This window comes from Harpia harpyja, chromosome 22 (genome assembly GCF_026419915.1).
Source record: "Harpia harpyja isolate bHarHar1 chromosome 22, bHarHar1 primary haplotype, whole genome shotgun sequence".
Classification (NCBI taxonomy): domain Eukaryota; kingdom Metazoa; phylum Chordata; class Aves; order Accipitriformes; family Accipitridae; genus Harpia; species Harpia harpyja.
The window spans coordinates 15858138-15884517 of record NC_068961.1 but is presented as its reverse complement, the minus strand read 5'-3'; the positions used below and the strand labels follow the sequence as shown (position 1 = coordinate 15884517).

General features: G+C 39.9%; 1 protein-coding gene across 2 annotated transcripts; it reads right to left on the bottom strand.

Moving 5' to 3' along the window:
* Positions 1–1485: 1485 nt before the first annotated feature.
* On the bottom strand, positions 1486–25495 carry IL18R1 (interleukin 18 receptor 1). Of its 2 annotated transcripts, XM_052774078.1 has the most exons (12): positions 24855–25495; positions 23116–23296; positions 22053–22170; positions 20757–20997; positions 14902–15079; positions 13082–13235; positions 12507–12569; positions 10023–10179; positions 9702–9835; positions 8170–8331; positions 6399–6557; positions 1486–4298 (listed from the first exon to the last, which is right to left on the bottom strand). In XM_052774078.1, the coding sequence occupies exons 3-12, from the start codon at positions 22099–22101 to the stop codon at positions 3898–3900; spliced, it is 1698 nt and encodes a 565-aa protein (XP_052630038.1). In that variant the 5' UTR covers positions 22102–22170; positions 23116–23296; positions 24855–25495; the 3' UTR covers positions 1486–3897. The 2 variants fall into 2 exon arrangements, with proteins under 2 accessions (XP_052630038.1, XP_052630039.1); XM_052774079.1 differs by lacking the exons at positions 23116–23296; positions 24855–25495 and adding an exon at positions 22484–22566.
* Between the last annotated feature and the right edge of the window lie 885 nt (positions 25496–26380).

Below are 26380 nucleotides of genomic sequence, written 5' to 3'. Positions count from 1 at the left end.
CAGCTACTAAATCAGAAAACTATTTCCCAAATATGCAATCATGTTTTCTTTTTCAAAACACTGAATACTTTTCAATTACATCACAAGCACCTCACTAGGAAAGGCAACATTTCAAACATTTTATTAAATATATACAGGATTTAATGATGTAAAAGTTGCCTCTTCCGTGCAAGCCAGACCACAGTCATCTCTAAAAAGAAAGACTTTTTTTTTTTTACTTTCTCTGACAAATCAAGATAGAAAAGGACAATTTTAATATGTAACCACAGTTCTAGAGTAAACTTCCAGGCCAGACTCACGCGTCTATCTTCATACCTGCTAATCTTTATATTCTTGCCATTTTTTAATGACTTTTAATGACCTGAGGCATCTATCTACTGATTTCTGGATGTCACACATAGAATTCTGGGCCATTCTGCACAAATAAACTGTGTATTTCCTTTAGGTCTGACATGTCCAGCATACATCATTAACCTTGCTCTGCACACACAGTAGTCATGTGCCCAAGGTGCATCCCTGTTGGAGCTCTCCTTTTTGTGCTGACTGCAACAGTTATGCTTAACATCTAGTTCGGTAAATACGCTACCGACAACTTGCTTCTGTACGCATCTTCCGTTGCTCTGCAACATAACCAGCAAATCTTACAGTTCCCTCTGTCCTCCAGCCTTTCTGCAAATCTCCTGCTTCCTTTATGGTCTGGAGAGTGGTGGAAGAGGCAGGATTTGTCCTTAAGCATGGATACGGAGTGACACAGCTGCTTGGGGGGTGCATTTACTCCTGTTTCACAAGTTCTACCTCTCCTCATATCTCTGTAAAGAATGCAGACGGTAATGGAGGAACAGAAGTGCTTATAGTAGGAAGAAATTATGCATATGGAACTAGACATGGTGCCCATTTGGAGGGACCCCTTCACTCAAAGAGCCTCTCCAGAATTGGTGCAGACACTGAAGGTGGACACACAGGACAGGGCACATGGACAACTATAATTCACAAACCTTCTACATTTCCCGGCCCTTATACTGTACCACACTACAGTACTGGTCCTATAGAAAATAGTCCCAACTCTTCCCAACATTTATGTTCAAATTATCACTAGACAAGATGACCTCTTTGATACTCTTCTTCTTCCAGCCTGCATTGTGTGTGGTAGAAAAATGCAGACATGGACTATGCTCTCACAGTCAGTACAATGTTGTAGTACATGCAAGAGAGACAAGAATCTTCAAGACTGGTGACTTACAACAGCTGTCTCCTCACTGATCCCATCTGCATCCTCTTCTGGGAAATTACATCTTCCAATCGCTTGTTTGGATTTGACTTTGTTTAAGTTGTTCTACAGTACAAATGAGATATTTATTTCTTGTGGAGAGCAGGTCTAACCACACTCCTGCTTTTCTTGCATTTTTTCTTCTTACTGTAAGTTTGATTTTTGACACTTACTGCTGTCTAACTGCAGCAAAAATGGAAGCCACAGAGGTGGAGAGATGTGGAAACAAAGTTTTATTAAGTGCAAAAATGGAACAAAAACCGCAATATAAATCACTGAAATGTCCTAGTAAGTCAGTAATTCAGGATGTAAGAGCAATAAGAACAACATCTGGTGTTAATAGGAGTATGCATGTTGTTAATTTCCCTTGTCTCCCTTTACCACTGCATGGGCAGTGAGGATCAGCTATAGAGATTAATTGACTGTGTCATGATACCATTCTGTGCAAAAATACTTGGCCTTTTACAGATATCGAGTAGTTCATTGTACTACTTTTGAATGTCTGTTTTGCTGGCATTCAAACAACTTTGGAGTCAATGCCATTTAGCTTTCAACCTTCCTTATGTATAGTCCTCTGTTATTCTGTAAAACCTCAGTGCGGTCAAATTCTGTATGGTCTCACAATCTTCAGGGTACAGCTTCATGAGGTATAGCAGGTATATGCAGTCACATCATCTCTCCAAGGTGAGGTAAGGGGGCATTCATAGCAAATTCAGTCATCTCAATTTATAGTAGCTGATTCTCATAGAGGGTAGGCTCAGTCCAGAGCTTTTAACAAACCATGTGCACTATCTGTATTCACATGCGTAGCATAGCACTTTTGATACTTTCTGTTGTTAGGCAATACACTGATGACAGCATGTGAAAAACTATGTGGCTGAGGAGCAAGTTTAAAACCTCCATTAAGTACCAGGAAAGTTATTAACTTTTCTGTCAGTTGTTTGGTCAAGAAATGGATGTGCCCACTATGTCCAATGGCATTTCTAAAGTAGGGGCAATCATTAGTCCTGCAGGAGAATGTTAAAACTGATCTGTGATTACAAATGACCAGAAACACTGGCAGAGAAGAACTGAACCTTGAGAAAGATTTGGAAATGTAAAGACACACATATCTAGAGAGCAGAAATCCTCTTCAGTAAAAGCTTAAGCCAGAGAACGGCTTTTGCCTAAGGACCACGTTTCAACAGCTCTTCAGTCACCTGACAGAAAGAGGGAGACCTCTTGGAGCTGATCTGAAGGACACCACAGGTGTGTGCCTTATTTCTTTGTTCTTTTTCATGTGTGTGTTAGTCCAGCAACTGTGTTGTCTCCATTTTGCAAATCCACATTTAGCCTTTACTTTTACCTGAACACCTGTCAGAACCTATGCTTGATTACAGGATATTTGACAAACAATAAGGTATTTCATTCTCATGAATCTTGAGACATGGCCATGACAGCCAGCACTCCAGTTGTGTTCTCAAGTGCACTGAGCAGGTAACTGAGCTCCTCCACTACAGCTGCATGAATTGTCAGTGTCAAAGAGACGTCTCCTCAGAACTAGCATTAGTTGAATGCAAGATAATGATGAGAGTGGGCTGAGCCTTGATGGTTTCCTAGCAAACTGACAGAAGATCTTCCAGAATGATTCTCCATTGATTTCTACCCATTGGTACTAGGAGAAAATACTGTTCCATTTTATCCAGGAATTTATGTCAGATTGGTACCTTCTGCCAGGCAGTTAATAATAAGGGAGGATTACCATGGTCTTCAATGGCATTACTAAGTTTGTTTTAAAAAATAATACTAAGTACAAGTGTTCCAAAGGGTGCAGAGTGTATATACATACTGAAGATCTCATTTTCACATAAATCCCCTACATCCCTCAGCTGAAAGCAGCTCAGGGCATAATGTAGATATCAGTGTCCATGAACAAGATACTATTATCTCGATCCCATGCCCCTCTTCTCCCTGCCAAAATGAGCATTTACAGTATTCTCAGTGAAATAGGAGGATGGAAACAGTCTTTACCATTCCTTCAAATCACTCCTGCTTGGCTTGTCTAGACCATGTACAACACAGTAGTGAATACTGTTAGCCCAACCAAACCTGCCCTACTCTTTCTAACCTCCCTTTTCTCTGTTTTCACTTGATTTTTCTGCTTGACATTGCCCAAAGCCTGCATGCCAAGCTCTCTAGGGCAGGAGCCGTTTGCATCTACACCCAAGCAGGTTACTTACTTAGAAAATACTGAAATACAAACCCAGGAGCATCTAAATAATAATACTTTGCAAATACCGATGTATTTATTGAGGGGCCTCAAAAAGTATGCGAGTATAACTAGTATCATTCTACGTTACTGGAAAATGTGAAATCAAAATGTTTTGCACTGTGCTTCGTGCCATGTGGTAAGTCCTGAGCAGAATGAAATTTCTGCTCCTTGTACAAATCGCTGAGGAAACTCTCTCTGGGATAGCATTTAGCATTGGGGTTAACATTGTCCTAGCCACTGTAACAATTTCTACGTTCTTCTCAGATCTCAGACTTGGGCTCTTTTGAACACTATCTTCCCAAAGTAAGTGTGCAGTTTGTGTTTTCTGTTAGTTAGCAAAATGTGCAGTTTTCTGCAGCAGCTTCTGTCTCCAGATTTGTTATACGACTACATTAAAGTCACAGCCCTCAGTCCGTGGTTCAGCCCCTTCTGAGCCTACGTGAAGATTATTATAGTGCCCTTTGGTGTTTATCTTGGTAGGTTTTGCTGGCATCAGGTACCGAAGGTTCTTCCAAAATCTGGAATTCACAGGAAGAGATTTCTCCTTTTTCCACTTCACAACCCTCTTTGATGGTAAAAGAGACAGTGATTCTGGCAAGAAATTGTAGTCACTTATAGGCATGTATTCAATTAATATGATCTTAGTTTTTCTTTCAACTAGGGCTTTATGCAGTCCACTCTCAAGTTCATATATGGCTTGGTCAGAAACGTAGTTCTGGCTCAGTATAATGATTAATCTTCGGCTTTTGTCAATGAATGAATGGATATCATCAACAACCGCTGCAAATTAAAGATAAATGTGTTATTAAACTAAATTGAAAGGATAGGCACTGAATCGACTCATCCTTTAACAATCACACATGTACCAAAAATGCTCCCCTTACAAAGTGTCAGCATGTAAGCATCCTGTCCCTATGAAGAGATTAATACAGAATCATAGAACCATTTAGGTTGGAAAAGACCTTTAAGATCAAGTCTAATCATTAACCTAGCACTGCCAAGTCCACCACTAAACCGTGTCCCTAAGTGCCTACACATCTTTTAGATGTGCCATCTATACATCTTTTAAATACCTCCAGGGATGGAGTCCCAACCACTTCCCTGGGCAGCCTGTTCCAATGCTTGACAACCCTTGCGGTGCAGAAATTTTTCCTAATATCCAATCTGAACCTCCCCGGTACAAACTGATGCCATTTCCTCTTGTTCTGTCACGTGTTACTTGGCTGAAGAGACCAGCACTCATCTCACTACAACCTCCTTTCAGGTAGTTATAGAGAGCGATAAGGTCTCCCCTCAGCCTCCTTTTCTCCAGGCTAAACAAACCCAGTTCCCCCAGCCTCTCCTCATAAGACTTGTTCTCTCTAGACCCTTCATCAGCTTCATTGCCCTTCTTTGGACATGCATTACAGATTAAGAGTCTGCGAAAATGGCCAAAGCTTGTTCTCTGGAGCAGACAAAAACCTACATACAATCTCCAGCTACCCTAGACAGCTGTCTGTCAGTAGTCACACGGATAGAAGGTGACAGCAAAATTTATTTTTCCTACAACCAGACATCTCTTTGCTCTTTTATAATAGATACCATTGAAGTGATTCCACAGAAAGTCACCAACAGCAACCTCTCGCCAAATATTCAGTAACCCTCAGGTTACTCCTTCCTTTACGTCACCGAATACCCAAATCTATTGCCAGTAATCCAAGGTTGAGAAGACTAGCTTGTGATGACAGAATGAGTTCTGTGTTTTGGATCCGTGACTTTTGTCATGACAAGCGATGAATGAAATCAAATGGTGATACCCTTCAAACACCCATGCACCAAACTGCATTCTCATGCACAACTTCTTGTGCTTGCTTCAGCACCATGGGACAAGGTCTAGAGAGACCAGAGATCTAGAAAACATGCCTTGTAGGGAAAGGCAAAGCAAACTGCAGGAGTAACCTAAAGAAGAGAAAACTGAGAGGAGGAGGCTGACAAGGGTATTATAACACACCAAAGGCTCCTGTAAATAGAAGGAAATACTGTTTTCCATATTCACAATGGATCAGATCAGAGAAAAGGAAATAAGCTAAAACTATTGAAAGAATCAGACTGAACACTTCAGAAAGCCTTTTTTTAATACTTAAGGAGACAGAATAACTGGAAAAAAATGGCTTGGGAGAGCTGTGGCACCTCTCAGGTTAGTAAAATATGTCAGGAATGGACACAAGGAGACAAGATCCTGCCTAGTGAAGGAGGCTGACTGGCCTTATTGTTCTGTGTTTTTAACAATGAAATCCTATTCCTCAGCTAGACCTTTGGACTAAATGGAATCCCCCAGTATCTTTTTTCCAAGTATCTGCAAAAGGCCATCTATCCATAGGCCATTTAGAGAAACAAAATTCCATGTTCCCATTTCTATTTTGTTATGGCACCCATTACCTTCATAAAATGGTTTCAACCACCACACTGAAGATACAGCAAACATACAAGTTACCTGAGAATAACTAGTACCAGAGACACCAGCTGCTCTGTGCAGTAAATGTGAGTTCATAGGCACCAGCTCTCAGCAAAAGCAGAGCAAGAGCCCTGTTACTGTGAAACATCTGACATCTTCTGTGTTCTCACCTTAACTTTCTCCATGCTAGCTTTTTCATCTGTTCATCTCGGTTCTGTGTAATTAAAGGTATGTGTATGTGTGTAGGTGTGTATGAATTCATAAATATACTATAAAATATGTAAAATGTGTGCATGTGAACTTTGCATGCACATAGTCTAGATTAAATGAAAAATGTAGTATTTCAATGCACAACACATTTGACAGAATTCCTTCTAATTACAGACTTTAACCTTTGTGTGAAAATGATGTGCCTATTTAATGACAAGAATATTCAATACACTTACCTCCTCCAGGGGATACATCTCTCTCAAATATACATAACTTGTACCCAAAGTTTTCTTCTAATATCATGGGTAATATCTTCAAAGCAAATTCTCTCTCTTCTTCAGTAGGAGAAATGCAGTCTTTCAGGTAAGACACAAATGCATCATATTCTTTTCCATCTGGAAAGAAATCACCAATTGTTGTCTTGTTAGCAACCATTAGAAATACAGTATCTGACCCACCATTCTGGTTTTCAAAGTTATTGTCTCAGTAGCAAAGCATCTAGAAACTCCTTCTCTTTCCTTTGATACCCCTAACAGTCTTCAAACCAAAAAAAATCGTGACTCAATTTACATTTTATACAAAAGATTCTGATTGCATTTGGCAAATATTTAAAAAGAACATATCCTTTCTACATTAAGGTGTTTTTTAAAAAAATCAGATTAATTTAACCAGTTAATGTCACATCTGTGATGATCAAGAAAATGAAGGGAAGCAAAAAATGTGTCTGTAACCTGGTAAGAATGCTATTTAAGTGATATTGCAGATTTCTACATTTATTTTACTCTTTTTCTAAGACTACCAAGTAGTTCTATAGAATGGATACTGGCAAAAGAGAACAAACGAATTTAGTATTTTAATTATAAGTATATACCATGTCTGGTCATGCTCTGGGCAGTAATCTACAAACACAAAATCCAAGACCAATTCAGAGGCCAGGTCTACCACACTGAGCGACACCTGATTGAACCTTGCCACAGAACAACTATATGGATCGATACAGCGGCACACATAGCTTTGCATCTTAAACTATACTTCTTTGCTTCCCTTTCTGGATACTTTACTACATGCAGTTCATAAGAGAGAGCACAAACTGAAGCCCATAAAACCCTACACATGCAAGAGCTCTAGGAGTAGGAAATCCATTGCCTGATATCAGAGAATCAGTTTCTCCAGGGTAGCCTAGTCCAGGTTCTCAGAGATCCTCCCTGTAAGCCAGTGTACACAGTGATAGCTAACATCATCAACAGATAAATAATGCTGGCAGGCATAAATGACATCTGCCTGTTACTGAGGAATCCCCAACCACTGCAGTTTATTCAAGCTATATTCAAGCTGATTTAGAGACTAAGGAGGGCTAAGAAAACCAGGTACGTATATACAGCAAGTTTTTTCACCACAATTTTCAGAAAAATTATACCCAGAATGGTGTAATGGACAGGGTTGCTCCTTAAGTGAAGGCCACAGTGATGCTGCCTGGTAAGATACCTGTAGTGTGTTCTCCTGCTCTCCTTAAGGACATTTAGTAACAAACCTATAAATATTGCAATGGCCTCTACAGTCAAGGAAGCATTTTAACCTTCACCTCACTGAAGGGCATCAGTGAGGTGAAAACAAATTTCTGTCAGTCTCCTTGTCTGACAACTCCAGAGTGCTCATCCTCTTTACAGATAGATAGTTGTAAACTTCTCCACCTTCATCAACTTTTGTGATGAAGAATATGGCAGAACAGAGCGCATCTGAACAGCATCTAACCACATCCCTTCCACTATCTGCTCCAGAGGCAGCTTCTTCACTGTGTTCATCTGCTGTTACTGCCCCAGGTGTATAACAAACTCACTTTAGCACCTGACCATCAAGTTCTCTCTTACATATTCTTTGTTGTTTCTACTCACAAAACTCCTGGATTTATTTTGTCTCTTCCTCAAAGATGATTGTTTTATAGAACCTACCAGAAACTATTTTTTAATCAATACACTTATTTCAATGTCAGCATTAGCCAAGTCATACCTCCAGCAGTGTCGTCTCTTCTGCATATGTTCCTGTAAAATAGAACTAAGTCAACTCTAAACATCACACAGACAAACACCACAGCTACAGCAACACATGGAAACAGTACAGCAAGGACCATCCCAGTTGTAAACATGTGCACAGGCAGATCTCGGGTATTCCCTGTAAAACAGAAATCCAGGAAATTATAACCTTACAAAGAGTATTATATGACAAGATTACCGTATTCAGTACTGATAGCATCTTAAAATCAGCCCCCAAAATCACAATGTTGATGTGAATCCTTTCCTGCTAATACTTCAAGCACACATGCATGCCATTTGTCCTGAGATGGAGAAGAACTATAGAACATGGATTACTCTAAAAACTGGAGAAACAATCTTGCACACATTCACACACCCTCCACACATTTAAATGAACTGTACGTGAGATCAAGACTGCCACTACAGATCCTCATAGATGTACAGCATCCCAAACCAGTGGTCACCCACTTTTATGATGAGTTTTCTTCAGGTTCTTTATTATTTCCTGTTATTCTCTACCTTTTACCCCTCTCTCAGTCCATCCATAACAGTCCTTAATGTCCCCTTTAATCTCTTTGGCCAAGATCTTTTTTTTTTTTCCCTTCTATCTCTAGTCTCTTTCAGGCTTTTTTTTTTTCATAATTATTATTCTATTATCTTTGTCTTTTTAGTTCCAAATACAGATTTTTGACCCTTAAATCTTTGGAAGTGTTTATGAGGGCACTGTCAGGTCATGCTCATTGTAGTCTGTATTTCATTTGCTTTATTATATGCATCATCTTTTGACTAGTCTATTTTCACGTATTTCCTCCCAGTAAAGCTTGGAAAGGTCTGAGAGATGGAAAACAAGAAGGGAATGCCCATTTGCCATGAATCTCCAAGTTGTCTGGACTACAAATGTGAAGTACTACTATATGGTAGAGGTCAGCTCTCCACAGCTAGAAGGATAGAGTCCCTGATAAGAGAGAAACCATCGACCAGAACATTTCAGGCATTATCGGGAATATAAAAGACTGAACTTTCCAGGAAAAAAAAAAAACCAAACAAAAACACAAAAACCAACCAAAACCTCAGATTTTAAGTTTAGAAAGAGCTGCTTAATAAACAAAGTGATCCAAACAGCAGACTCAGGGCTGCACGAAGCTTCAGGTAGTTAACTGCTGTGATCCCACCAATCTGATGAGAAGGAGAGCACAGGGAACATTCTGTCATGGGATCTAACAAAAGTGCTGCCCAGGGATCTGTGCCCACCACAGCAGCAGCTGAACTATGGAGCCCTCGCACAGCTGCTCTAGCAGACGTAGCAGCAACACCTGCTGCCCCTGTCTCAGAGCAGGAGGAATCACCCAGGGGGTTGTCAGGTCTAGCACTAGATGGACCTGGGCCTTCATAAGCACACAGACATATTTGGAGACATGTTCTGAAATCAATACCCTGCACTCAGGATTGAGAAGGCTGGCATGATTAATAATTACTTATGAGAGGTGTGATTCATAGATTATACCGTACCTTTCTTCAGTTTCACTATTTTTATTTGTGTTCTTTCATCTGCTTGCAACATGCAGGTGAAATTACGATGCATGTCCTCGTCTGTTACTTTTTTAATCCGTAATAGTGTTGTGACATAGAACTTGTTTCCCAACCTGCAACAAGAAATGGTGTTAGCCATTGTACACTATCTGTACAGAAACCTGCAACCAGCTGAGAGGCAGATTTTGAGGAAAAGGTTCTAAAATAACCTCAGACTGAGGTTTTACTGAATTTGCAGTTCCACAAAGTACAGGGCATTATCACATACAAACCAAAGTGCAGTGTTTCCAGGAAACCTACTTTAATTTTTTTAACTCTTCTTCACATATTGAAGGTTCATTCTCGGGGATACCTGTGCATTTTTCTGGAAACTTTTGATTAATTAACCAGTAGAGGCTGGCATCTTCTCGCATATAATAACCCAAGAAACCTGTGCAATTGAGTATCTCTTCTTTACCTAAACAAAGCATAACATGAGAAGATCTAGTCAGAAGTAGCATTCATGTTCACAGTGCAGTAAAATGTCAGCTTTCCAGGCCATGTATCCCAAGAACTGTGCTCCTTTCTGGACTTCGTAGCCCCTGCACGACATTTCATAGGTGTTCCACCTGCACTGGTGGTGGCTTCGGCAACCATGCACAGGGCTCTGTTGCACCCTGTTGCAGTGACAGTCATCCACTGCCTTCTCTCAGATAAACTGTCACAGCCAGAAGAGTTTAAATAGGCCAGAGAATTTCAGGCTTTAGAGAACTAAAGGGATTTAAACTCGATCATCCTTGTGGGTCCCTTCCAACTTGAGATATTCTATGATTCTATGAACTAGACTGTGTGCTGCAGGCAGAGAACAGGAGAGGACAACCTATCACCAGTGCCCCAGGGCCAGGTAAAAGTAACTGGTAAGGGGAATTACAACCAATTGATTATAATAGCTAAACTGTACACTATTACTCAATAAAACCAAAACCTTTTAGAGCCCCTGCTGAAGTCACACAGAAGACATGCTCATCCCAGCACCACACCTGGAAATCAGCATAATCCTGAATATGTGAACAAGTCACTTTTAGCCAGTCAGCTACTTTGCACCATTTCATAGCACTAATTGGAAGTGACAGGAACCACCCCATAGACTCCAGTTAATTATAAGAAAGAGCAAAACTAAAGAGACAACTGTATACTTGGGAAAATAAAGGCAGAAGACTGCAGCTCTGGAGTGTGAGATTTGATGATTTGCAAGGCATTTTATTTTAAGCATTGTCATGGGAAGCTTGACCTAAGGTTAGCTGCAACTTTACACTACCATTTCTAGGCTATGCCAGCATCATTTCCAGGGAACACATCCAGAGTGCCCTTTATTAAGCCACAAAAGATGCACGTTAGTTCTTGTTCAGGCCATCATGCACAAATGCTTTCCAGTAAGCGAGGCCTGCCCAGGAATTCTCTAAGGGCACACATTATAAGCTGACTTCTCAAGATTTATCAGAGTGGATGCTTCCAGTGGAACTGCTTAAGAACCTTTAAAGAAGGATCCAGCTAAATATCTGCCCATCTTAGATTCAGACCTTAGAAATCCAAATCACAGTTGCACAGATTGAAACACAGACCTAAGCTTCTAGTATCATCGACGTTGCAACTCTATAGCTTTTTCACCATACACAACAGCTATTTTCAGGGAAATATAGAACACCATCTAAACAATGACAGGTTTGAAAGACCACGGACCTAGCTCATCCAAAATTCCCTTCACTCTCCACCATGCCATCTGTCTCATCACTCAGCAGGTAGTTCAATGACCTTATCAGATGATCTTATCAAGGCAGATAAGGGATGGAAGACAGATGTTTCATAATCACTTGATGCTGAACCCTGCCACCTTCTAATGGTTGGGACAAGCACAGTAAGTGGGAAGAACTGTGTGGGAAGGGTGTACTGGGAGGTTGGGAGACATGAGGCATAATAGGATTGGGGTACTACCATTGTAAAAAGGACCTACCAACTGGTATTTGTAGGAAGGAAGGAAAATTAGCATCTGAGGTCCTGGCTGAGCAAATGAGATACATGTATGAGCAACAGAGGAGGTAAATATGATTTTTCGGACTCGGAAAGGAAGGACTAGGTAACCAGATGGGAGAAGCCCTCAGGCGCAGAGGCAGAAAAAGAGAGGTAAATTTCTGTTTTTAAAAATTAATTACAGCCTCAATCAAAAAATCCTGGATCCAGTCCAACATGGTGCGAAGCCTGCAGACCATGTTATCTAACCTAATCCAAGCTAGAGGCACAGTTAAGGCCTTGCCTTTTGACAATATAACCAATTCTTTGCAGCAGTGACAGATCTTCATGCTCGCATTGCCAGGACTGTAAGCCCTCACACTTCTCATTTGCCTGCAGAATAACATCCTTAACTGTATCAGGTATTAAGGGGATTACTCGTTATTGCTGTTTGCTGAACAAACCGGACATCTTTCACACATTACTCCGTGGGGTTTGCTGTCTACAAAAGAAGCCATGGAGAGATTGTTTATCATCACCACCACCTTCTCTTGCTGATCATAGCAGCAACCTCAGCTTCTGCCTCTGTGGAAGGGTACATTTAGTGTACTTGTATATCAATCATGGAATACACTAGGCCAAACATAACCAGATGTGAGGATGGATCAGATCCAGGAGGGTGCACAGACAATTCTTAGTTTGATTACATTTAACCAGACCATCAACCATAAAGAGATCAGAACAAAAGTATATATATGTGCAGTAGCTACCACAAAGATTCTTGTACTAATTTCATACCTATTTCTGTTTCAATTTCTTCATTGTGTCCAACTATCTCCAAAGCGCCAGCCTCTGGTGCATCTAAAATACAAAGAAGTATTGCTATTGAAGTAATTGCTTACTTACATTCTACCACAGTAAAAATTACACATTTGCTTCATTTCTAAAACTAATCACATACATTCCATTTAATTCAAAGAACAATATTATCTGGACTCTGGCATTACTAAGTAGTTTAAAACACAGTATGTCCTGTTGAATTATTTTCACATGCATATATATACAGTGCACAATTTACAATGGTTGGAGAGGCTCTTCCCCAAAACTCTTAGTAAGTTTGTACGACTTATTACAGCAGCTAATTTTGAAAAAAAATAAAACTGCATGGAAGACATACTAAATAAATTTTCCAGAATTGGTAATATGTCATTTAAACTTCTTCCACTTTTTTATTTTTGAAATTACTGCAAAATAGTTCAGATTACCAGATTTGATCACCCTTGTATATATTTATCAAATGAGAACTGTAATTAAAAATCTCCATAGTAAAGAGAACAAAAAGCATGCTTCAAAATTTTAGAAAGCTTTTTTACCTTCTTCTACTACCAGTTTAATTGTATTTGTGCTGTGGTATATCTTTCCTCCATGACTGATTAAAATTTTACAGGTATATATCCCAGAGTGCTGTACTGTTAAGGTTTTAAAATCCAGTTCCCGCTCTGTTTCATTTTCATAGTTCTTACAGTCCTGCATCAATAAAGACAGAAAATACTATTCTGTAGCAAACATACATTCAAAGCCTTAAAGAAGTTGAAAATTATTTTTGAAACGAAGTGTCACCATCACTCTTTCACTACCTCAGTGACATTTATCTGACCCAAAAGAGGTGGGGGCCCAATTCTCAGTCATGGTCATTTAAAGGCAACATTTGAACATTTAACTCGTTAGAAGTTGAGAGCACTGCAATTCCAAGTAAGCATCTGAGTATAAAAATATTGTATCAGGAATTTAAATGCATTCATCTATTTTTTTCCAAATGATGGCTTGGGTCTGTAGGTGTCACCTGCTTGTGGCCAAAAGTTGTCTAGACTTAGGAGGGGCTTTCAGGTTAAAGCAAAATGCCTCAATAATAAGGCAAGTGACCATCTCAGAGGGTGACAAGAGTTGGACTCACATTTGTTTACTCTCCCTATCCCCCCAAACAAACTGGTTTGTTTTGGGGTTTTTTTTAATTCATAGCACATGCTAAAAGTGAAATGTCCTGTGAAAATGCAGCAATATTTGGTTCTGGTCTGAATTACCTCAGGTCAAGAAGGGAAATGATCACTGCTGGAAATTGTCAAGGGAATGGACATTTCCTGGATGCATATGCTTGTTACCAGGCTCGTATACAAAAGGCATGTGTGACCATCCCTGTTTTATCTCAGCTTAGGGTGTTGCAGGAAGGCTTTGAAAATTTTCATCCAATCAAGCATCAGAGGATATGGAGGCACAAGGATGGCTGCTTCATCTGTCTCACACAGTACTAGGCATTAAAATATTAGGCATCAGTATACTCAGCTTAGCCATGACAGAGGTCAGTCTGGGGTATGGTCCTTTACTGAGGAAAACATATCCACCTATGGCCCCATCTATGAGTGATCCTATCCTCCCAGGCCCCGAAGGACAAGGAAGCAGGGCTGTGGCTCATTCTGCCAGGCAGAATCCAGATGCCTGTACTTAAGCGGCCAAAATCCCTTCCTGAAACTGATTCAACGTGGAGTGAACAGGGCCTGTTACTCCAGCGAGGACACCTGAGAGGGATAAGGAGCACTAGTCAAGGCAGTGCATAGGGACAGGGTGCAAGAAACTTATTCAGGGTTGTTGAGCACAACACCCAACTGTTACAGGTGCTTACACAACTATCATCGATGCTCTGACAAAAGCTGGTAGAGAGAAGACTGATGATTTGCCTAGAATGAACAGAACTGGATCTGTTATACATTTTGTAAAGAGTGTTCAGAAGCAGCAAAATTGAAAAGTTTGCAATTACTTTACAAGCACATGCCAACTGTAAAACAAATATCTTGGCACCTCATTTAGTGTCAGGGTAATATCTGTATCAGCAAAGTAGCAGCTGGCTAAACCAGCCGCTGGCTAAATCGGCAAACAGACATGTGCTTCAGATCTTTTACCATTCCAAACTACCAGTTTATTAATAATTTCTGATTACAGGTACATTTTTCTAAAAAATCTGAGAGCAGAGAAAAACTTTCTAGAAAAACTGTCTAAAGGTTTTTCCCTAATAACCTGAGAAATTAAAGCTTTACAAGGTCTGTAGGTGCTTCTAAAAATTTGTTTGTAATTAATTTTTCCTGCAATCAGATGTTTTGTTTCTATAGCCAATGATGAGTGACACTGTTTCAGTAATTACCTTGTACCATGTTATGCTGTCATTTTCATTGACAGACAAATCACTGCATTTCAGTGAATGACCAGTTCCAGCATTTTTAATTTCTGTAGTTAAATGATTTTTGTTGAAACAGCTGCTTTTATTTCTTTCAAGTACATTCAAGGTCCACTTTTGAATTGTGAAATTTTGTTTTCCATTGCTATGAAAAAAAAATTAGCAAAATCAGTTTTAGGAGCTTTTTAAAGCAATGTAACTGAGTTACACGACAAAATACAAATAAATTCTCTAGTACATCTGTTAGGTAAAAAGTACATCTACAGTGACCTAATTATTTGTATTCCCCTTTGTTACTTTTCCACCCCCAAATATGTGTTATTTCCCATAACAAAAGAGGTTATCTAAACTAAATCATCTATCACAAAACATTTGACAATACAATTATATCTATGAAATATGACAATATGTGCTATACCAACCAGAAGAAGGATGCAACAATCTGTGGCATCATGTATAGTTACAAGTGAGCATAAAAGAGTTTTAGGACCTTGAATCAGCTAGTGATTTTGTAGGTTTAATGTCCCATGCATTGCTAAGGTTTAAAGCAGTAAATGAAAAATGTATTTGTAAAATATGCCAAAAATAAGATGGGTAACTCTGCTATTGTTCACAAAGCAACATTATTCATTTTTTTAATATTGTCTTTTTTTGAATATTCATCTTTTGAATATCTAGGAGCTGACCATTGTCAGTCAGGTATCTACTATGTTCTATCCACATATTCCTCTAAAGAATCAGATTATAGCTGTAAGTTATTTCATTGCTGGATATGTCCAAATACATGACTACTGAGGGAAAAGAAGCTAGAGGACTTTCAGCTTAAGTTTGGCAAAGTTGGCCTAACTATGGCAAAGTTAGGGCTTAAGAGAAAGTCATATGCTGCTGTAAGTTAACAGGTGCAATTAGTGCATAAAGCACTCATTTTTTACTGAACAAGTAGGGTCTCACAGAGCAAAACCAGCAATCACAGAGCACTTCCCTCCAGTGTCAGTCATATCTTCATAAATATGTTTGAATCTTTCTGTCTGCAAGAAAAAAAAAGGAATTGTTCCCAGGAGAACTGAAACTAGTCAAGGATCATTTCGATGAGAATGGCTAAGGGGACAAAGCAGTTGAAATGGAGAAGCAAGCCTGACAAGGGTATCAGCTTAAACACCATTCTTGACTGACGTGCCTTTTACTGTTACAAGATTCAGAAGAACTATTAGGACGTAATTTATATGAGGAATTTATACCAACTTTTGGGTTGGGGTTTTTTTCCCTTTTCAAGCTCCCCAAACAGATGTATTTATGTATTTTGCTCAGCCTCTTCGCATTGTAGTCCTTTTTCAGCCTACACAGGTTCTCCTTGTTCTTACTCACTTGAGATAGTCATTACTCATAATTGCAATTTGAATATCTAAATGAAAACAAAGTGGTTTGGTTTCTCAATCAGTTAACTATGGTTTCATAAACAGGAAAAACCTTATCAAAGCTTTTCCATCAGAGATGTACTGGTACTGGTATCCACGGTAGGTGGAGTCCTTCTCACCTATTCTTCAACATCACATTGACACATTTAAATCAGAGCTCCCAGTCACAGTCAGCAGTGGGACCACAGTCAATAGTCATCCTTTTAGAGTGCAGTTTACGTGACCTATTTTATATGTTTGTTTTAGGACAAGATAATCTGTGCCCCAGAAAGGCTTCCCTCTCTCCCTGACAGTAAAGGTACCTAAGATAAGTGCAGGTATAGACATAAACATTAGTTCCAATTAATTCCACCCAGTCCGTGTGTTTCTTTAGGTATCACGCTAGTATCTGAATACTGCTGGAGAGGCAATTACAGATCTAGCCAGAAAATACATAGGGTTTTACTATCTAGATTCAGCAGATGGAAGAAAAGGATCAATAAAGCCACATGTTCTCCTCAGCACTGTCACTCCACAGAGGCTTTCTTCTGTGATCATATTTGGTGAAATCACTTCAACAAATGAGGATTTCACCTGCAGTGGATCAAAATATTCTACATGAGCCAAAATCTGGCAAGGAGCAGCTCCCTGGAAGGTGAAAAAACCATGCCTATGCAAACTAACTTGAATTTGGCTCACATAATTTCTAGTTGTCTGCCATATACATGATTTTTAACAAAAAAATAGATTAAGTTGTTATTGTTTAAACTGCTAGTGTCTAAGCTGTTATATTTCTATCCTGGCTTTCACTTGCTGAGATTCTTTAGTGATAGTTTGTGGGGAACAAAACCATTTCTGGCTTAACAGCCTTTCAACTCTCCCCGCCAAACCCACCAAGAAGGAACAACAAAAACTAGCTTGACTCAGGAGAGGCTACAGGGAAGTGAAAGCCCTTAGAGCATATAAACCAAGTTTACTGGATACATAGCCAACTCTAAGTCATCCCTTAGCTGTTTCACTGCAACAAGCCAGTGTTATATCAGTATTTCAATCTACTGCAAGTTGATTGCAACTACAATATTACCTCTAAATGTGTGTGTTCCCACTGCTTTCAACTGTTCTAAACACACTGAAAAAGTGAGCAGCATTAGGATCTTAAAATGTATCACGTGTTTATCATAGATCTCTGTACTTTCATTTTTTTCAGGAACCTCTAAGTTCCTTCAGTTTCAAGGTCACCAACACAGAGCAACCAGATGACCTGCTTTTTTGTATTCTGGTTTTTTCTTTGATAACCACAGGATATAGGCTAAGAAAAAACATACAAATCAGAAATCCTGCCAAAGATGTGTGACACACTTTTTCTGCTTACCACTCCCACTACAAGTGCATATGAAATTCTTTATTTTCAAGAAATGTTGCTGAAGATGGACACATTCAGGCTTACAGGTGATGTCTATTAATTCCTGAATTTATATCCTAAGTCAACTATACTAACAAATACACGTGAACACATCAACACACACATACGCATACTTTAGCTATCTATGCTATGTCTCAGCGGGACACTTGTGCTTTAACTGGAAAACTTCTGATTCTTCTTTAAGTCAAAACTAAGTGGATAATACACCATAAATACATTGTTACATCATTTTCACCTCTCACTTCTTGCATATTTTCAGTTGTAACATATCAGGAAAAAAATCCCTAAATTTAGTTAGTTTGCAAAATCTGTCAACATGTTGTCTTACTTTTCTCAAAAATCTGCAGTATATTTAATTGTCACTTTGTTCCCTAAACCTGCCTAAACAGTTATAAGCACTCTAAAAATCATTTCCCATATAGCTTACAAAAACTTACCTCTAAATTAAATAGTTGAAAATGAAAAAGATAACTAAAAATATACTTAGAATGTCTGCTTTCAAAACCAAAACTTTAACCTATTATAAATGCTCTGAACTGAAACTAATTCCATTCTAATTGTCATTCTTATTAAATCTTAAACCAATTCAGTAGTCCACAATAGCCCACAATTTTTCCCTATCAACAGAGACTACTAAAAGTCCTCTGTCTCTGCAGAAAACTGTTTCTGCAAATAATCTTCAGTATTTGCTGAAATGTAAAGTGCTTTAATATGCTTGACAATAGTGAGAACCATCATATAAACTAAGCACAAGATCCCATTAAAATCCCATGAAAAAAATCCCCTTATGCCTATTATTCCAGTGGTGAGACCTGTGATGAGTTCCTGTGTGAGGATTGCAAGATTCTGGCATGTGCCTTCATTCTGATCCTAACAGTATCTGTATGGGCCTAACAGAAAGACATTTTGAAGGAAAAAAAAAAAAAAAAAAGGTGTTTCAGAGTGGTCAAAATATATCTTTTTAATTAAGAAACTTTTTTTTTCCAAAATAAAAATGCTTTCTTTCAAAACTGAGTTTTAAAATGTAGTAGCATAATATAGTCCTAGCAAATGAAACAAAGAGCAGAAAAATCAAACCTCTTAATTACAAATAAATGCTTCGATGTAATCAAAACCTTTCTTCTGAGCCTCTTGCTTAAGCAAATCAGCAAATCAAGACATTTCACAAAGGATTCAGACATTTTTGTGTTTTCCAACAAATACTTATTTTAACAAACTTCATCCTAATAGTTTTATTTAAGGTCTTTTCCTGTCATCTCCTTCTTCGATACGTAAGGCTGTTTCCCTCAGTTTTGAACTTTACTTTTTTTTCATATTCATTTTAGAGTTCTTGTAATTTACTGTGCATTTACTGTCATTACTCCAAGTCCTTAAAATAATAGCAAAACCGCAAGGATCATGAATTAAGGCTGGTGTTATCACAGCTTTACTCTCTTTTGTCCTTTATTTTAGACTCCTTATGACAACCTCCTTCAGTAGCCTGGCGATTCAGGTATCAGACTATCCTTCCCCATGCCAAAATAAGTCAGACCATGCATTTTACACCTCTGGTTAAGTGCTGGCAGCAGAGTGAGTTCTTAGATTTAATAGCTTTTTAGCACTACATTTAGTGAAGTGACTGTATAGACAACTGATCAAGGCCATCAATAAAGCCAAAATTTAAAGCCAAATTCAGACTTGCTATGAAAAGTACAGGTCCGTGACAACAGACAAGCCTATGTCAGGTATTATCTAATGTTAACCCCTACACACCAAAACTGAGCAGCTGGCTTCACCTGTGCTACTTCAGATAAATGTCTGTACTCAATAACACACCACCTTTGCGCAACCTTGCACAACAAAGTAGCCAAGCTACCATACTCATCACCTCTAAAGACAATTCTCTTAAGACTGGGTTCAACATACATGAGTAAAAGTTTTCTCAAGCTTTACCTACTACTTAGATAAAGAGTACCCTACAATTAAAAAGAAATCACATAAAGCCAAAAGAAATATTCTACCAACAGACTTTTTGTTTATAATATTTAGCACTTCAGATACCATGACTCATTACTTTTAAAAATACTATCAGTAAGATAATAATGATACATAGAAAAATAAAACATGTTAACTTGGAAGTTAACTTAAGCTTAAAACTGTAAACTATCAAACTTGTGTCTGCGATGTTACTGGAGAAATGTGGAGAGCATTTTTCAGTATCCGCAGTCCCATAACCTTTACGAACCAGGCAAGAACCTTAAAAATATTACCTGGAGAAGAGCACAAATCATTACATGCAAAATAATCTGCTTAAAATAAATTATTGCTTCAATTGTAAATGCTGAATTACAGTTTTGGTGCAAGTTAGTCGTAAGAACTCCATGCAACAAACCTTTGCTTTAGTCCTTTAGTCTTTCATGGTGGTCTAAGGAAGACTACCACCAAATAACTGAGGCACCCCCTTATTTCTCCTTTTGACTCACAACGTTCTACAGCAGTAAGAAATCAAATCCAATGATTTCATCTGTTCTTTGAACGGCTCCAAGCATGCAAAGGTTTGCACAGAAACCAGAGTTCAGCTATGCCACTCTTTGTTTATTACTTTACTGTACAATTAGACCACTTGGCAGGCTTCATAGCTAAGATCCACTCAAGACAGTAAGGAAGAACAAGTCTGGTGGAGAAGACAAGCAAATGTTTCTTTTTACTTGGCAGTGGACAGAAGGGTTGCCTATCACTCATTTTGCTTAGGTAATTAATCACAAACCAGCAGAAATGCTACCTGCCTTATCAAAAGGTTCACAGAACCCTTAAAAGGCTGCAGCTGCCTATAGCTATTTGTAAATATTATAGGTCTGCCTGGATGGTTATTGCAAAATGATGCGGAAAATGACACCACAGTTAATGTAGTTCCCTGCACCTCCTTCGTACGGATGCCACCAGCAATACAAAGCAAGACAAAGAAATTAGCTTCTTCATAGGCAAGTGCAAAGGCAAGATGTTCACCCACCAGCTTGCGTACCCACCTGTGAGTGACAGAGTAATTCCCAGAGTCACTGAGTTCAGCTGGCCAAAACTCCAGAAAATTCATTTGGGAAACAATTCTGTCTGTTTCCTTTATCAGTTGCTGCTTTCCAGCATTTTCTTTGTACCAGTTTATTGTGTATGCTTCTTCCTGAAAATGTTCTTGCATTGACTCAAGATAACAAAGGAAAAAATATTCACCTTCTAGCACGTCAATGGAGGCACGAAGGGGACACACCTTCTCTTCAGAGAATGAGGAAAAAAGATACATTAGGAAGCCAAGTACTTCTTTCAGAAAATGACATTAGCCTGACTTTAAAGTGATTTGCTGTGCTGCTGGTCTTTTATAAAGCAACTTTCTTTCAGCAGAGTGGTTTGGCAGTATTTATTTATTCTAGCAATACTTACTGGAAAACTCAGTTTTCCAAGTCTTTATTCTGCCTCACCCAAGCAAAACCAGAATGAAAACGAGGGTTAAAAAAAAAGGACATTTCCCTAAGATTCTTTCACCTGGGTCCAACAGTGTCAGAATCAAATGGGTACAAACGGCAGAATCTGGCCTCGCTCTACAGTAAAGCAGCTGCCACAAATGGAAGAGGAAAGGAGAAATTCTTCACATACGGTTTGACTTGACAAATATGGCTAATCCTCAGAACTAGTCAACTGCCATAAAAGCAGAGATCCTATGAATTAACATTTGCATTTTCTTTTCTTAATTTAAACTAAATCATTATGTAGCTAGATTTCTTAAAAACTTGAGATATCTTTGGGAAAGTTGCCTTGGAATGAGATTATGCATGTAAAATTTAGTCTCAAAGTCTGCTTTTCCAATCAAATTTCCCAAATGTACTTTTGCATAAAGAAGTCATAAAAAATACAGAAAAGGAACCATGTTCTAGCATTAACAGTCAAGAATAAAATAAGCCTTTGGTCTCTGCCTCTCCTGAGGTTCTCAGAGATTATTGTTGTTTAGCAACTATTGTGACCACACTTCTGAATGGCACAAAAAGAAGCAGAATCATTCACTTCCTTGCTGTGGCTCTTCATACAGCCATGCTCCCATACAACATCATCAGGTGTCTCCAGGTAGCATCTCTGCTCTTTTTATTTCGTAATTTTGGTATTTTGGACCAAATTTCCCAAATCTGGAGCTGGGCTGAAATTACCAAAACTTTTCAGATTTTGTTCTTAGCTGCAAAATACAAAACCTGCCCCACTTTAAGCCACTGTCAAGAAGACGCCACATATTCAGCAAATATTTTGAAGGTTCTACTATTGAAATGAAGGTTTATACTTACCAGTGGCAGATTCAGTAATAAACATTAAAAAAAAAATCATGAGAGTCATTTTCTTGAGTTACTTCTCACTTCTTCTCCAGAAAAATGAAACTGAATTGTTCTTGCTTGTTCTGAAAGCCTAAAAAAACCACACACAAATTATCACAACTGCAGTGAAACAAATTCCTTTGAGCATGTAAGCAGTGTAACTATTGCTTGGTACTGAAGAGGGCTTTCCAAATGGACAGTTACACATTTTTATCATAACAGCTATTTTCATACATCGGGTAATCTATCTAGACTTTTCTTGGCAAGTTTATTTTAAGTTTAGAAAGCACTGCAGGATTTCCTTCCTCTGTTTTCTTGTTCACTAGATGTATTTCATATTTCTGATTAAACTGACAATCTTATAGAAGCACTTAAACGTAGATCCCAAGTCAGTAGACACCTACCACAGGATAGGACAGTGCTTTTTTTCTCCACAAAGAGTATAAACATTGCAAGACTGGACCTTGTAGAAACAGCTAGCAGAAACTCCCTTTGCCTTCAGTGAGAACAGCACAATGTTGATAGATTGGACATCTTGATGGCTAAGTTTGAGCTTGTTGGAAAACAATGAGATCTACAATTTTGCCTTACAATTTTGTCTATAGAACCAATATGCACCAGCTGAGAGCGCTAACGTTTCCACTGAGGGAGATGAGATGAAGAAGCTCAAATTCAATTGCTTCATAGGTAGTCAACTGTGCTTTCAAAGGCAAATGGAAACCACTGCTAAATAACACCAGTGTGGAGTATCTTCCTGAGATTCCTCAGAACGGCGGGTTAACTGACAACCAACGGCAGAGCCAGTCCTAAGACTGCACCTCAATTTTGCTTACATAACAGACAGATTAGGTGCATAATAAACTCAGTTCAATCTCTGCAACCTTGCCTAGCCACTGACCCAAACATGCACAGACAAATGAGACACACACACACGAGATGTATTTCACAGAGAGCTGCCAAAAGAAATCTCATTAGCATTCCATTTCTTTGGTTTTATTACCTAAACCTCTCTCAATTTGAGAAAGCACATACTTACTGTTGTAAGACACTGCCCCGAGTTTTACAGTCAGAAATTTCCTGTGATCTACAGTGGCCAGAGGCAGGAGGCTACTGCATTTCCAGCAATATTCCAGAATGACATCAAACTGTGTAGCTGCTCTCCCTCTCTTATCGTTCTCCCCCAGTTCTTTATGAGTATGTCATCATCCCATAAATCACTGTAAGGAGATGAAAAAAGTGTTTCACATCCCTTTTTTCAGACTGACTGGTAGGCAGATCCAGATTTAGAAAGCAGTTAAAAGAAGTTGGATGCTGAGTACTGCAACAAGCAACTTTAAAGGGTCATCCAGTAAACTCGTCAGACCTGGTTTCAGTTCCCTTCTACACATGGAGATTCAAACTGCTACACTTTACAAGGGAAGAAGGGCCTCTCTCTTTATTTTCATTTCTTGAATTTACTTTTCATTTTTCACCCTATCACTTCCAGAAGAAATACAGCTGTTACAGACCATGAAACTATGATCCACTACATAAAGATAAAATCATTTATCACTGGATTTTTAATTTTAAATCCCATTCTTTGTTGGCACATCACATCAGCACACAGTTGAAGTTTTGCTGAATGCAGAGCAGAACCCTTCGTTCTTTTAACAGGGATTAAAGAACACAGTGTAATGCAAGCTACTTAGTAATAACCAGGTTTGGGATTACTGGCTACTATTAACAAGCAAAACACAGGTCCTCGATCTTACTCTCACATTGCTGTTGACCTGATCAATTTGTCTGAAATTGTTCTACTCCAGGCTAACAGTACATTTGAGCCATATGGTTTGCATACTCTTCAATGAAACACTAGGAGGAGGGGGAAAAAAAAGAAAAAAAAAAGAAAGATAAATGCTTTTGGTGAAACTCAGCTAGTATAAAAAGATACTTCAAGGAACAGAATAAGATTTTTAATTTTCAGAAAGAAATGAAGAGTTATTTTAAAGTAAAGGCAAAGATGCTTTGCCTAACAAAGGAGTATAGAAATACTCAATGGGCAAAATGCTAAGGCAATAATGGGGAATGGCAGTTTCAGTGAAAAAAGTATAAAAAAACCAGTTGTCCATAAGGCCCAAAGTGACAATAGCTTTAAGCGTGTTTTTCAAATTTCAGACACGCTTAAACCCACTGATGGAATTCTAATAATAAAAAATGGTTCTTAAATTCACTGTGCCATTGTGAAGCCGACAAAATCTTTAAACAAACTGAAGATTTAAGTTCTGTAAAATGCATTAATGATACCTCATGAACTAGACAATTGTGTGTATTTAAGCATCATTATAATTATTCCTCATTTTCCTAGAATCACCAGAAGATTTTGGAATGAAAGGGGGCTGACACGTCAAAGTGATCCTCAATTTTGGTCAAGTAACTCATTTTGAACAACGCTTTTGGAAACCTGAATTTGGTCCCAAAGGGATGTGACTTCCTTTTTTTAAAACCAACAGATTCTTCTGAACGTCAGACTGTCTGAACAGACATTTTAGGGTCAAGGGAGGGAAGCACTAATCTTACCTCTTTAAGAATGGCTTCTTGCAGAATTTAAGTCTTTTTCAAATATCACCACACAGTGCCATAATTTGAATAGGATTCATGAAGAAAACAAAAGGATCTAGCAAACAGTTGCCTTAACCATACTAGGTCCAAGGACCATTCTGCCAGGATTGCAATTTGTTGGTAAAAATGAAAATCCATCTTCATTTCAAACAATGTTAAGTGAAGCTGTTTACTTACTATGCAAGTCTTGCCAGGTGGAAAGCTGATGCAGTAGTAGTCTTCCAAACTCCAGAGAGTTAGAATTTGTGCTTATAACTCTTCTGAACCTCGTTCATCACTGAAAGGGAGAGTGATCTCTCTCAGTGAGTGAGTCAGTACAAAGACAGCTCAGTCTGAAAAACCTCCTGAAAAAGGAAGAGTGGAATTTCTCACTTTGTGAACTGCAGGGAGGAAAACAGAAAAGGTAGATGTGAGAAATTCATTTTTACTAGCATTAACAGAAAGGTAATAGGAAATTACGAATATTCACTTTTCTAAATGAGGCATTTGAGGGCAGATACACGAATGTTTTAGGCATCATCTTTTGCTGGTACCATCTACAACAGCACTTTAGGAGCCCGCCCTGCCCCAAAGCCACCGAGGTGTGAGGGAAAGGGCCGGGGGCAGCCCGGGGAGGGCGACTTTGCAGTGCCACCGAGGGGCTGTGTGTTGAAATAAGCCCTTTTTCAGAGCTAAATTATTTATGACATCTCTCTAACAAGGGAAAAAAAGTATATCATGGGCCCGGGAGAGAGTCGGAGAGTGGTGCCCGGGCCAGGCGGGAAACGCGGGGGCAAGGGAAGTGCGGCAGAGACAGGCAGGGCTGGGGGACGGGCAGGGCTGAGGGACAGGCAGGACGGAGGGAAAGGCAGGGCTGAGGGAAAGGCAGGACGGAGGGACAGGCAGGACGGAGGGACAGGCAGGACGGAGGGACAGGCAGGACGGAGGGAAAGGCAGGACGGAGGGACAGGCAGGACGGAGGGACAGGCAGGACGGAGGGACAGGCAGGGCTGAGGGAAAGGCAGGGCTGAGGGAAAGGCAGGACGGAGGGACAGGCAGGGCGGAGGGACAGGCACGGCTGAGGGAAAGGCAGGGCTGAGGGACAGGCACGGCTGAGGGACAGGCAGGGTGCCCCGGAATCGGAGCCGCAGAGCCGGAGGGCGGTGGGCTGGCGGGGCGAAGCGAAGGACCCCCCCCCGCACGGCTGCAGAGATGCCCTCATCAGAGGCAGGCGCTCGGCTCCGAGGGAGGGAGGGAAGGAAAGAGCCGCCCGCGCCCGGCCCTCGCCTCCCCCCCAGCCCGCCTGCCCTTCCTCTTCCCTCCCCGGCCCTCCCCTGGCCGCCCCGCTGTCCCCGGGCCCTACCTGGCCGGCGGGAGCTCCGGGCCGGGCCGGGCCGCTCCTTCCTCCGGCGGGCTGCGGGGGGCGCGGGCGGGCGCTTCCCGGTTTCGCTGGAAAGAAGCCGGAGCGGGGAGTGGGGCCGGGCAGCAGGACGGAGAAGGCAGGTTGAAGTATTTTACCTTGGCTTCCCAAGGGTGCCGGGCTGTCAGCCTGTCGTGGGTGAAGGCCAGCGGTTTCCCCCCCCCCGCCGCGAGCAAAGGGAGGGAAAATCAACTTTTATTTTTTTAGGGGAGGGGGTTCTTGCCTCTCACAACCTTCCGGCGTGGGGCGGAAAGGCCTAAGAGGTGATGTCTTCGGTTATCTTTCGCCAAAACACCTCTTCCTC